The 13,522-nt window shown below is 40.4% G+C and overlaps 3 protein-coding genes across 3 annotated transcripts in view; 1 reads left to right on the top strand and 2 right to left on the bottom strand.

The window, feature by feature from the left end:
* Window positions 1–1,041, bottom strand: part of LOC104966227 (glutamate decarboxylase 1-like) — a 15,782-nt gene extending 14,741 nt beyond the window's left edge. The window contains exon 1 of the mRNA XM_010795410.1: window positions 899–1,041. Within this exon, the coding sequence (XP_010793712.1) occupies window positions 899–917 (19 nt within the window). The 5' untranslated portion in view covers window positions 918–1,041. The remainder of the gene's footprint in view (window positions 1–898) is intronic.
* A 42-nt stretch (window positions 1,042–1,083) lies between these two features.
* LOC104966599 (ran-binding protein 9-like) lies at window positions 1,084–4,849 on the bottom strand. Its single transcript, XM_010795785.1, has 5 exons — window positions 4,713–4,849; window positions 4,096–4,204; window positions 3,370–3,512; window positions 2,014–2,114; window positions 1,084–1,140 (listed from the first exon to the last, which is right to left on the bottom strand). The coding sequence occupies exons 1-5, from the start codon at window positions 4,822–4,824 to the stop codon at window positions 1,084–1,086; spliced, it is 522 nt and encodes a 173-aa protein (XP_010794087.1). The 5' UTR covers window positions 4,825–4,849.
* A 1,077-nt stretch (window positions 4,850–5,926) lies between these two features.
* Window positions 5,927–8,660, top strand: LOC104966226 (ran-binding protein 9-like). Its single transcript, XM_010795408.1, has 2 exons — window positions 5,927–6,977; window positions 8,159–8,660. Exons 1-2 carry the CDS (start codon window positions 6,872–6,874, stop codon window positions 8,347–8,349), a joined length of 297 nt encoding a protein of 98 aa, XP_010793710.1. The 5' UTR covers window positions 5,927–6,871; the 3' UTR covers window positions 8,350–8,660.
* Window positions 8,661–13,522: the final 4,862 nt, after the last annotated feature.

Here is a 13,522-nt window from a genome sequence, read left to right as displayed (position 1 = left end):
ATCTGATTGGTTGATAGCTTTTTTGCGGACCTCTTTGATTACAGATTTGAAAACATCGTTGCTTGCTTTAAAAGTAGCACAATTAATGATGTCAAACCTTGGAAAGTATTTAGACATCCCTGCCCCAATGCCAAAGGAACTGCACACTGAATATGTTTTGCCGTTTGATGTCTCTGTCTGGACCGCTGCGTAAAAAGGAGGGTTTCTGCCCCGTTACTTCTCCGCTGCTTTCTTGTTCCAGTTTGAAAAGTAAACTGCAGGCAGTTTGCTTTTCAGCCCAACGGTATACTGTTTTTCTCAGACGCGGAGGGATACTGACTTGTTGTGAAAGTAACTACAGTTCAGTGCTAAGAACCAATCACATTGCTTGATTTGACTTGTCCGTTTTATAATTAGATATGAGAGGTTGTAATTGTAATCATAATCATCACACTAATGTCCAGTAGTGTTGCTGTTTAGAAGATGGTTCGTTATTTGTCTCCGTTATATCATTCAAGGAATGGCATGAAAAAAAGTGGAATGTTGCTAACACATCTCAGATACAGTATAGCTGTTGCCTTGTTTGCAGATCAGCACACAGTGTTACACTAAATGCTGTAGCTCTTTCTAGCCTGTCATTAAGGATGCCACTATACGTTTTTTATGATTGATTACATTGCCTTATTTCCCCCTATGTTTTGTTTCTCTAATTAAAATGTAGCTTCAACTCTCACGCTTAATTTGAATTAACATATGATATACACTTTACATGAATGCCTTATCATATCCAGGTCTGTTTGCTGATGAAAACATTCAAACAGAAGAGCTGCAACAATACACTTTACTGTATACATATCACGTCTAGTTCACATCTTCACTTAATGTGTATCAAATAGAGTGGCATTAAAATGTATCCTACCTTGCTGTAGGAAATCCATGTCAGTACAAATGAATGTCAGTTCCTCAAAGAGCTATTTAGTTCAGACCTATGTTCACTCCTTTTATAGTACTCTGATATTAGAAACAAAAAAAACAGTTGTAATCTTTTTTCTGTTTTTCTATAAATACTCTGAAACACAGACAGTGAGGGGGAGCCTGCTTCTTTTATTGAGCAGCAGGTGGAGGAGGTGTGGTCGGCAGCCAGCTGCTGTTTGACTCCCACTGAAAGGATGACGCTTTAGTTGTGTAACTAGTTAGAGCTATAGGTTTCCTTTCTCCAATTTGATCACAGTGTTTGGGTAAGGCAAGGTAAACCCAAACAAAAAGTGTTTTGGTTTTATTTGAAGAGGGTTTGAAACTTCTGTTTCTCAGTTTTTAGCATTTTGTTGAAATTGCCAATCTTTAAACATATTCAAAAGTGTTCAATTGTGTGTTAAGAACAGGGGGGTCAAACTGATTTTAGTTCAGGGGCCACATGCACCCAAACAATGATTTAGTTCTGGAGCACAATCCTCATTAGCCAAAGCAAGAGTGTTCATACTTGTCAAGCAAGTGTCCATATGGGAAAAAACAAAGTAGAGCCCTGAGTCATGATCATTTTCACTTCAGAATATTACCAAACCGTGTTTCTCTGATTCATAAATGCTGTACCTTTCCATTACCCTGCAATTCAGCCTGCTAGTAACTTTCCATTACCCTGCAATTCAGCCTGATACCAGCAAACATTTTTTATTATTGATTAAACTGCTATTATTTTCTGAAAAAATGTACTACATCCTTGATCTTTAAGGATTTTTTGAGGAGTCTTAGGGGAAGTTTTTAACCGTCTGTTTTGTTTGGTCAACAGTCTGACACCTACATATATACACTGAACAAAAATATAAACGCAACACTTTTGTTTTTGCTCCCATTTTTCATGAGATGAACTCAAAGATCTAAAACATTTTCTATATACACAAAATAACCATTTCTCTCAAATATTGTTCACAAATCTGAAAAAAATCTGATAGTGAGCACTTCTCCTTTGCTGAGATAATCCATCCCACCTCACAGGCGTGGCATATCAAGATGCTGATTAGACAGCATGATTATTGCACAGGTNGGGGGTGAGGCGGGGGGGCAGGGCTTGTGACTGTGAGGGGGGGTGCTGTGGCTCTTATTGGACGTCACTCCATTACAGCAGGTGCCGTCGGACCCTGAACACAACAGGGGAGAGAGGGACGTGTTTCAAATGTTACTTTTATTTTCATTTCTCAAAAGCCACAAAATGTTACAACAAAAAGAAGCAGTTATTTGACTTTTAATGAAATGTTATTCTTGTTTTATTGAGTCCTGTCTTACTTCTATTGCTATTTAATGTGTTTTTCAATCACAAAGTCACGTGTTCTATGCTTTGTCAATGGACTGTTTTAGTTTTAGTTTTGTGAAGCCTACCATCCCTAACCTTTTTGTGTAAGAAAGGTTCTATATAAATAAAGTTTTTACTGATTTGATTTATATCAAGAAGGCTCTGCTTTACACTAATGACCTCCGCAACTAAACCAGATTCATGTGTTTCCTATTTTAAAAAGGTGCAGCTCTATTTACAGCAAAGAATGAATTTGTGACGCCTAACCGTGAAACGGTTAAACACTGGTTACGTTTTTATTTTATTTGTGGTTCAACTTTATTATTAAATTGTGCTTGACTTCTAAAATCATGGAAATAATAACAGTCAAGTATTGTTGATGCTACTTGCTTTTTAGGGACTGATCTGTGTCACTGTGTTGTTTTTCTCTTATCCTATGTGTTCTTATTTGTTTTTCTTATAATGCTATCAACCTGCCATGGAAACATCTGGCACATTCTCAAGATGAACTAAAGTGTTCACGATGAACTAAAGTGTTCACGATGAACTAAAGTGCTCACGATGAACTAAAGTGTTCACGATGAACTAAAGTGTTCACGATGAACTAAAGTGTTCACGATGAACTAAAGTGTTCACGATGAACTAAAGTGTTCACGATGAACTAAAGTGCTCACGATGAACTAAAGTGCTCACGATGAACTAAAGTGTTCACGATGAACTAAAGTGCTCACGATGAACTAAAGTGCTCACGATGAACTAAAGTGTTCACGATGAACTAAAGTGCTCACGATGAACTAAAGTGCTCACGATGAACTAAAGTGCTCACGATGAACTAAAGTGCTCACGATGAACTAAAGTGTTCACGATGAACGAAAGTGCTCACGATGAACTAAAGTGTTCACGATGAACTAAAGTGCTCACAAATAGAAGACTGTGATAAACGAATGACCTAAAGATAACTCTTCATGCCGTGCACAGATACCATTAGTGTTCAAGCTGCTCAGACTAAACACTTTTCCAGATACAGAAACTCGGCTGTAAAAAGGTAATCGTTGTCAGTGTGTAACATGGAGAAGAATATATGTATGTATGTATCTGTGTACCTGGCAGGGAGCCGCTGGCTTTGTGGCTCGGGCTGAAGGGCCGGGGGGAGGCGGGGTAAATGTCCTGAGACTTTGGGCTGCGACCCCCCAGACATCTCACCTCACTGTCCGTCCCGTTCACCATCTCTATGAACTGTCTCACTCTGAGGGGGAGAAGGGAAGGGAGAGAGAGAGAGACGGAGGAAGAAGGAGAGAAGATGGAAATACAGACGAAAAGAAACAATGAGTAAACAGGAAAAACAGAAAAGACAACAGATGGGAAGGAGACAATGAAAAGAAGTAGAGAAAACAGAAAAAAAAGAGTCATTAAATAATCTGAATATTATGGTTTAAAGACAGGTCAGGTTATAGAAAAAGCTAAATACGGTATATAACGGCGGTAAAATAACTTAATCTCCCCTCTTCCAGATTCATTAAGTTCACTTTATTTTCATCATTTCTTTAAATATTACTTTTCAATATTGATGCTTAAATCACAATCACTGCTTTAAAGTATTGAAGAGTTTCAATAAAAGCCAAAGATGCCACAAGAAGTGCACCATTAACTTTTTGAACGATAATCTTCAGGAATTTGTTGAAAAACCGTCAATATCTTAGTTTGTTTTAAGTAATAACAGGCTTCTGATGATCTTCCAGTAACAACAGGCGTATATAATATATAATAGGTGATTTGATTCAATAAAATGTGAAGAACAACAACATTTTGAGTCAGCGGGGGGGTTGTACTTGAGCATGAAGAGCAGGTCGGGGTTCCTCTCCAGCAGGGTGGGGTACAGCTGCGTGGTGGTCTCGATGGCCTCGCCCATTCTGCCTGACAACACCAGCTTCTGGATCTCTGCACGGCGACAGGGAGCATCAGAGGTGAGACTTAAAACACTGTGTGTGCTGTGCAGACATGTTTCATTTAATGAGGATATTTCTCAACATTTCGTATATAACTAAAATCAATATTCAAGTGAAATGGATCTCTAATGCAGGAACAGAGCAGCTTCACCCTCAGAGGAGAGAGAAGTCCTGCTGACAGTCTCTCTGTATATTCATGAGAGGAAACAGCTGCTCCTCCATCCCATCATCAAACCAGAAAACCCCCTTTACTCTTCCTTGTGCTCTCCTGAAATGTAAATCCTTAACATCTGTCTCTGTTAAACACTTACAACACAAGTTAACAGAGTATAAGACTATATGTTAGAATTGATTATATGATCATTTGAGACGACAAGTGTGAGCGTTGATCTACATCCAGCCCCTTGCTTTTAGCGGTCAAGCTTTCGACTTCCTTTCAGATTAGAGAGTTTCTGGTTCCTGTGTTGAACCCGTTAGAAGCATCATTCATGAGGACTCACTCTGTCTGTTTTTGATGGAGGCCAGCTCCTCGTGCACGGCCTGGTCTGTGGATTTAGCGAAAGCTTCAGCCGTGGCGCAGTAGCTGTGATGAACCAGGTAGGAAGCCACCATCCTGAAGAGACAAGACAGACTCTGGGATTAGACACAGCAAGGGAGATCTTTAGAGCATTTACACTCAACAGATACGAGCATTTATTAAAGGTAGGGTAGGTAAGGATGGCGAAACCAGCTCGAGTGCACTAGAATTTGAAAGTACGCAGCCGGAAAAAAATCTTCAGAGCCCCTCCTCCAACACACACGAACGCGCACATGACCAATGAGGGCACGAGATAAGTTTGTGCACAGATGGAAGGCTGACAGGCAGGTAGGCCATCCAGTTATCCAGTTTGTTACTTTCGTTGCAGTTGTACAGTGGGGCAAAAAAGTATTTAGTAAGCCACCAATTGTGCAAGTTCTCCCACTTAAAAAGATGAGAGGCCTGTAATTTTCATCCTAGGTATACCTCAACTATGAGAGACAAAATGAGAAAAAAAAGAAAAGAAAAATCCAGAAAACCACATTGTCAGATTTTTAAAGACTTTATTTGCAAATTATGGTGTAAAATAAGTATTTGGTCAATAATAAAAGCTCATCTCAATACTTTGTTATATACCCTTTGTTGGCAATGACAGAGGTCAAACGTTTTCTGTAAGTCTTCACAAGGTTTTCACACACTGTTGCTGGTATTTTGGCCCATTCCTCCATGCAGATCTCCTCTAGAGCAGTGATGTTTTGGGGCTGTCGCTGGGCAACACGGACTTTCAACTCCCTCCAAAGATTTTCTATGGGGTTGAGATCTGGAGACTGGCTAGGCCACTCCATGACTCACGTATGCACGTTTTTTTTTTATGTTGAAGTTAAAAGCATCAATCTGGTNTATGTATTATTATCATAAACATCAGCAGGAGAGGACTCTTTAAAGTAGAGACATTAAAGAGTCCTCTCCTGCTGATGTTCAGGTGTATATCAGTATGTAGTGTCTCTACTTTAAAGAGTCCTCTCCTGCTGATGTTTATGATAATAATACATATGTTTCTGTCCCTCTAGGTTCTTCCTCAAGTTCTTCCTCAAGTGTAACCAGAACTGTCTGAAGAACGCCGGGAACCCCCGAGACATGAGGAGGTTCCAGGTACACACACCACACACACACACACACACACACACACACACACACACACACACACACACACACACACACACACACACACACACACACACACACACACACACACAAATGTGCTTATTCATGCTCTATTGTTATTAAACCCCTCAGACACTGCAACGCCCACACAGGAAACTTAAATCCACATTCACTTCAAGGGTATAAATCTACATAAATATATTACTGTGAGAAACAAGAATAATTTAAATCTGACTGACTCTAAACTCTGCAGATATTCTGAGAGGATAAACTCCTATATGATAATGTAGGAAAACTGCTGTAGTCTACAAGAGATAGAGATATATAGGTAGCTAGCAGTACTGTATTGATCCCAATTTAGGAAATGATCCTGTTTGCAACAGCAGCAGGTTTTCGTGGTATGGAACAGAAAAAAGACACAGTAAATATATAGAAATCAACACTATAAATGTATATCTATATAATCTAAGAATACTCAATATAACATGTTAGGAAATACGTTAGAATACATTATAATATAACGGCTAAAGCTTAAATACAAACAAAGGATGGTGTATAAATGAGACTATTGTACAAAGCATGTCAATGCAAAGAGATGGCATGTGAGTTTAATATAATACTGACCAAAGCTCTCCGTCCAAACAACAGTCTTAAGTTGGACAAACAATATAACCATCCACCCTTTACCTTTTTACAGGTGAGTGAGAAGCTGCATCATTAGGAAATGTTGGGTAACTTAAAACAACTATTTCTCAGTTAGTTATACTTGAAATACACACATTCAACACAAAAAGGAACACCTAGGCGTGAGTGGTTGACTTCAAACATGTCTGCTGGAAAGTTTTCGACATGAGATATTACTCACGGTTATAATCCTCAGTGACGCTATGATATCCCCACTCATCCTTCCTTTATTAGGGTTAGTAGAGATCTGTTGCCCATAACAACCCTCTGTCTGTCCTCAGTAGCGATGTGGACATGGAGGTGGACCACGTCTCCAACGGAGTCACAGAGTCGTCCTCCAACGGGTTCCTCAACGGCTCCAAACACGTGACCGAGCCCGACGAGTGTGAGGCAGACATGGGTACGCAAAGTGTGTGTGTGGATTTAATAACTAATATATTAGAGCGTTTATCAGCATGGATACATACTTCAATAATTCTGGGTAAATATGCCAGTGGTAAGGAAAGGTACGTTTATGTATAAAGCACATTTTAGCCAATACAACAACATTAAAAGCAATTGCTACGTTACTGTTTGTTTTGTTGCTTTCTACTGTAAGAAATGTGTTTGTTTAGTAAATGTGCTAACGAGCCCTCTTTGTTTTTGATTTATTCACAAACATCTTTGGCAAATCAGCCTCCTCTTTCGCTTGCTCTCACGGTTATTGTTACTTCCCTTTTCCCCCATGACTATCAGGGAATGAAACCGCAATAGACACAGAGCAAAAGAAACACAATTGAAATGGTCATTAAAAAGCTGCAAGAATACAAATGAAAACAGAATAAACTGGTATAAATATATACATAATTAGCCTCTCTCTTTTAGGCTTATTCTACTCGTTAGCAGTAATAGGTTATTACTTATTGTTTTACTTTTGAGGATCTGTAACAACAGTTATGTTTTGGTAAGTCTCTGTAACGTGATTTTAGGTATCTCTGAATCTCAACAGTACTTCCTTCAAAATGTATTTTAACACATATTTAGACTCAAACGGATGTTGTGCTTCCTGCATTTTGGATATTGCACAGAACCATACTCACATTTGTATTAATCAGGCAGCTTTATTACCCTCGCGCTCCAAGTGCCTGTGCTGTATATATTCCCTCTCTAAAGCATAGAAAGACATGGCAGTGTACGATAAAAATTAAAAGACTAGAAATAAACATTCCAAAATGTAAACATCTCAATAGAAATAAAATAGCATTAAAAAAAAAAAAGAAGAAATGTAGAAAACATACATGTTGTGTTTATATACAGCCCTACTACCTTCCTGTCATTACACATATAAGTGTAAGCGCTCCATCTAAATGCTGTATATGTTCCCTGTTGAATGTCTCGATAGCTATTATTATTATTATTTATTACATTTTTTTGTTATACCCCTGGAAATAATTACTGTACTCTATTCTTACGTAAGTTTGTATGCTGCTGCGTGTGTTTGTTGTTGTGATGTTTTTGTTTTGATGGCACTTTTTAAAAGGGAGAAGCTTTCCTTTCTTTCATTGTACATGTTTAAGGACATGAGATGATTCTGTTCCGCAGAGGTGGAGTCGGCTCAGTCGAAGAGGCAGCTGTGCGGTGGCAGCCAGGCGGCGATCGAGAGGATGATCCACTTCGGCCGCGAGCTGCAGAGCATGAGCGAACATCTGCGCCGCGAGTGTGGGAAGAACTCCACCAACAAGAAGATGCTGAAGGTAACAGGAATCGCTCAGTGGAAAACGATCGTTACATGAGGTTGTTTTTCTGTTGGTGTCAGGACTGTCTTTAACGTTTCATTATACACTTTAAAACGTGTGCTTTTCTTACTGACACACGGCAAGCTATAATGTGTTGAACAGCATTTTGAAGAAACCTAAACAACCTTAACTGAAATAGAGGTACAGTGTTATTAGTATGACTTGATTCAGGTGGCAATGGAATACAAAAATGTATAAAAACTGAAGCAGCTGAGACTGAGACATTCGGACAAAAAACTAAATAAATTCTCATCATTTTTGTTCAATGCAACTCAACAAAATCATATTTTTATTTAAAGGTCACCTATCATGCTATTTGTAGGCAATAGCATAAGTCTCAGATATATATAAAAACATGTCTACGAAGTGTTTTGCTCAAAATACCAAACAGATGACCCATTCTAATCATGCCTCATATACCTCTATTTCACTTCCTGTTTCAAAAGTGCTGATTTGGGTATAAAGCTTTACAAAAAGTAAAAAATTGATAAATAAAAAGGAGGGGTCTGAGCTCATGCGGGACCCGGCAGCTACTGTCTAAACTAAATGCTGCCGTGATGAAACGCCATATCATGGATTATCAAGGATTATCTCTGAAACAGTATGGAGCTCAAAGGCTTTCTCTCTTGCCGGTTATACCACAAGGTGAGTTCCTTTTTACTTCCTGCTTCTTCACACACATGATCTCCAGTACAGGTTAGCTCTGAGTGTTAGCGATGCTAATGTAAACACAGACCATATGTGACCCGCACATCGATATCGAAATCAGTCGGAAGTCGCAACGGCTCATTTCAAAATAAACGTGGATTTGCGTAAAATAATAGTTTTTCGGGTGTTTTGTTTGATTTTAACTAAACAAAGCCTTGGCTTTCAGAATATGAAACTTTTATTTCCAAAATCACACGAAGCTTGTAAAGGGAAGATGACAGCTCTCACTCGCCACTCTGCTGTTCCGCAGCGCCGCCCCCCCTCCCTCTGCTGAAATTATGAATGTAAGGTGTATAGTAATCATATATAACACGGCAGGGTCCGTTACAGTTTGTTTTCATCTGACTTCAAATAAAAAAAGTCTCGGTTTTCAGAATATTAAACTTGTTTCGGGAAATTCAGATGATAAATACAACTTTGAAGCTTTGGCATAATTACAAGCGGAGAACGGAGTAACTGAACGTCACAGCAGGCATAACAACAGCCGGTGTTTCTCGTGAGTGTTTTCCCCGGGAAACAAACACAATACACACAAATGCAAACATACACAAACACACACGTGTGTGTGTGTGTGTGTGTGTGTGTGTATACACACACACACTCGCGAGCTCCCCCCAGACCAGTAATCCAAAATATCTTCCCTCCGTAGTACTTTGATCATTTGCTCCGCTAATAATCAATCAGATCGATGGATTCCAGAGAAAAGGATGAAAACTGATTTCGATGGAGCAGGTCACAGATATTACGTCACATCGGACGCAAATCTGGATCAGCTCCGTTGTTCCCCCGTTTTTAGAGATTTGGGTACGGAGGAAAAGAGAGGGTTTTATTTTCTGACACTGCGTGAGTTCCCTGACGCACCGGGGACACATGTTGCAAATCGCAGTAAATCTGTAGCTATGCGTTGTAATTTCTAATTGTGCAAACGGTAGTTGACGACCACGTCGCGCCCCTAAATGCTCATTTTTGCCCCGCCAGTCTCCAGTAGCGTTTACCAAGGACTGACCCCCGCGAGCCGTTTTAGGTCTTTTCAAAATCCTCGCCAAAATGATTTTACGTATCGATCCGACTCCATTTCTGTAATGAATGGGATCTTTGTTTTTGTCGAATTATAATTTCAGGTCTATAGGAATAATCAAATTCAAACGAAAGGTAATAGATTGTTCATTGTACATTATAGATTTCTGGAACTTTACCAGTCCTACGATATTAACAAGGGGACGTATCCTTGGGCCCCTGTTTTCTTCGCCGCTGATCTTGAGCTGCGAAGTCCCAGTGACTACAGCCCATGTTTCGTTAATTTTTATTAACCCCGAAAAAAACAAAAAGTTGCTTAAAGGCAAAGTAAACTTATTGATTTATAGAGTGAGATAACTCGATATTAAGGCTAAACCAATCTTAAGGTATATATTGACGAAATTGTACATGTGTGACGCACTTAGCTACGTAGCGCGCTGGAAAATAATATCATTGACCTTGAACGAAGAACGACCGCGGAGTTGTTTATATGACACTTACGTCATTGTTATTAATTTATATTACTATTAATTCTTCTCTTATTAATTATCAGAACGCGCTACGGCACATTGGACCTTTTTGGATATTTGTTCTCGGTCCATTGGTAGGGGGGGTGGTGGGGCGTTTAAACGAGTACTTTTGTTTGTCTATAAATTTTTGTCCTCAAGTCCTGACGTCCTAAGAGAGGCCGAAGAAGTTTCAGGGCTCAGGTGGTACGCCCGGTGTGTCTTAGAGGCTATTACAGGACTCACTCACCCTTCACCACTTTCCCCTCTTTCCCCCTCTTTCCCCCCTAAATACTATAGGATTACCTCGGAATTCAACTGCGCCCTAGTTACCTCTACCAATAAAAGGCAAGGACAAAGTCGTAGTCGGACATCGCACAACACCATATATATCATACACACACACCACAACACACAACTACGCATATCATATATATATTACCACACACACCACACACACGACACACACACACACACACACACACACACGACACACACACACACACACGGTACAACAATATATACACACACCGCACAATATACACGGCGCACACACATGGACCCAATGGTCCGCTGGTGAGCAGCAAAGATGAAGACAAACTGGTCCCCCAAAGAAAAAAACAAGTCAGTCAGCCAGCCAGCCAAACGATATGTCCCTCAAAAAAAGGTCAGCCCGATGGGAAAATTATCCGAAAGTGTGGCCCAGTCAGTCTCGCGTCGGAACGTCCTCCTCCGCTTCTCCCCAAACAAACGCTCACAAAAAAAGTATAACTGCCCTACGCTTTCCCCTACAAAAAACAAAAAATTTACATGCTACACAATCGTTAGATTTTGTGTGACGGGTCTTTGCAGAGGTCCAGGAGTCGCCCGCTCGTCTTCGCTCACTTGAAAGTGATGAAAAAAACTAGCCTCGAATATGCCTAAGTGACTACCTCCTCCACCTTCCTCCGCAAAACGACCTGTCAAGGAGTCTGACACACACACCCACACACACACCAAGACACACGACACACGACACACACACACCACACACACACCACACACACACACACACACCACACACACACACACACACGACACACACACACAAACGACAAATTCGTACCCCGGAAATCCACGGTATTTTTTTTCTAGTTGTTTGTTTTTTCTTGTTTCGCATTAGCAGGTCTCCGGCTTCCGCGTCCGTAGGCACGGCCACTGCACCGGTACTACCTCCTCCGTGACGCGGCCGAGACCCGGGTGGCGGACCCGCTCCCCCCCCGACGAAGCCTGTCCAAACACCTCAGAGACCCTCCTTCTCTCCCTTGTTGTTGTTGTTACAGTCCTGACTTCGCATTCTTCAGCGTTTTAAGAAAATGTCATTTCATAATTTTGGCGATAAATTAAAACAGAATTACATGTAAAGGTAGACGTATAGACATGTTAATACGTATAAAGTACAAATATCTGAAAAGGGATGAAAAATAAAATATAATACAACGTAACGACCTCGTCGTGCCCAGTCGTTCTTAAAGTCGGCGGTAAGATGTGACATCGGAAACTCGGTATACCTACTATTTGAAACCGTAGATTTAGACTTAACAATTTTATGAGGAAGGATCGAATTTCTAAGTTCTAAGTCTAAGTGCCGAAATAACAGTACACAAGTCTCGGATGTCACGATCAGCTTGTAGACTCCAGAGGAGGTTGTCTCGTTGTGTTAATTGTGCTATGTCTATCATCATGTTTGTTATGTTTTATTTTACTTATCTTTATCATCGTTCCTCTCAGATGTTCAACTAACGCTTATACTATAACATCTATTTATTACCACGATGAACGCATTTTGTCTACCTACAAGAAAAGTTTGAGTCCACAAGTTGTCGAGAATACGACGCCAGTGTGCCCATGCAGCAGGGCATCACCCACCTGCGCATCGTATATACGGACACCCTACTTTTACGAGACTCAAGACGCACCAATAGGACGAGGACCGTCCGTGTGTCTTGTCAAACAAAACGACCCCCTCTCCCTACCCCAGAAACTATTACCGGATGCAGCATGGACATAATCGGTGACAACTCCCACATCGTCTGCCCCGAGAGAGACCCTACCGGCAGGTCGACCTTTGGGTGGCCCGACGAGGTCCGCCAGGCTCATTGCGGTCGGTCCCGACTTCCGTAGGACGTCGTCCCTGTGTGTTTTAATGTCTATACAGTGTTACCAAACTTCCTATAGACAAAATAATGATGTGTATAAACTAAGGCAAGATAAAGTTATAATACGGACGGAAAAAAAATGATATAAAGAAGAATAACAAAAAATCTACGAATAATATCACAAGAATTTTCAAGCACAAAACGAAAAAAATTTTAATGTAAAATAGATAGGTGTGCTGTAGTTCAGTTTAAGGAGCATGCGGCAGTTCGATGGACGCACTAATTTGGACTAAGACTCTAGTCACCTATAATCCGCCTCCAGTTTTACACTATAGAAGAAACCCCTGCTGTTGAACCAATCAAACACAACAATACGCACATATGTTAAATTTCTTGTCCAAGTTGTAGAACCCCTTTGTCCGAAATGCGCCGAAAGAATGAACTTTAATAAAACTCTCCCCAACACATGGCTTGTGTACAGGACAAATGTGGTTCTCAAACTTCTAATGGGTATTCGTCGGGACGCAAATCGAGATCCGAATCGTAATTCTGACGCTTTGTCATCTCGTGAATAGGTACCAGGTTTTACGATGACGGTAGTGGAGATTTTGATGTAAATATCTGTTTCTGACTTAAAGGCGGGGGTGTCCCTAATTATTTCAGGTAAATAGATCAGAATGGGAAGTCAACATTTTGTGACTCGCCAAATTCAGGTTCAGCGTCAAACTCCTACCGAAACAGGTCTAAAAGATGTTTTTCATAAATTTCCCTGGATAGTACGTTTACACGAAAAACTAAACA

Source organism: Notothenia coriiceps, unplaced genomic scaffold, assembly GCF_000735185.1.
Source record: "Notothenia coriiceps isolate Sejong01 unplaced genomic scaffold, NC01 NC01_scaffold00037246, whole genome shotgun sequence".
Lineage (NCBI taxonomy): Eukaryota > Metazoa > Chordata > Actinopteri > Perciformes > Nototheniidae > Notothenia > Notothenia coriiceps.
This window is presented reverse-complemented; position numbering and strand designations above follow the sequence as displayed.

Bases quoted from the DNA above. Each gene is read 5' to 3' on its own strand.
- LOC104966226 (XM_010795408.1), top strand. From the start codon at position 6,872: ATGGAGGTGGACCACGTCTCCAACGGAGTCACAGAGTCGTCCTCCAAC. The intron at 6,978-8,158 runs GTACGCAAAGTG...TCTGTTCCGCAG, and splicing joins CGAGTGTGAGGCAGACATGG to AGGTGGAGTCGGCTCAGTCG.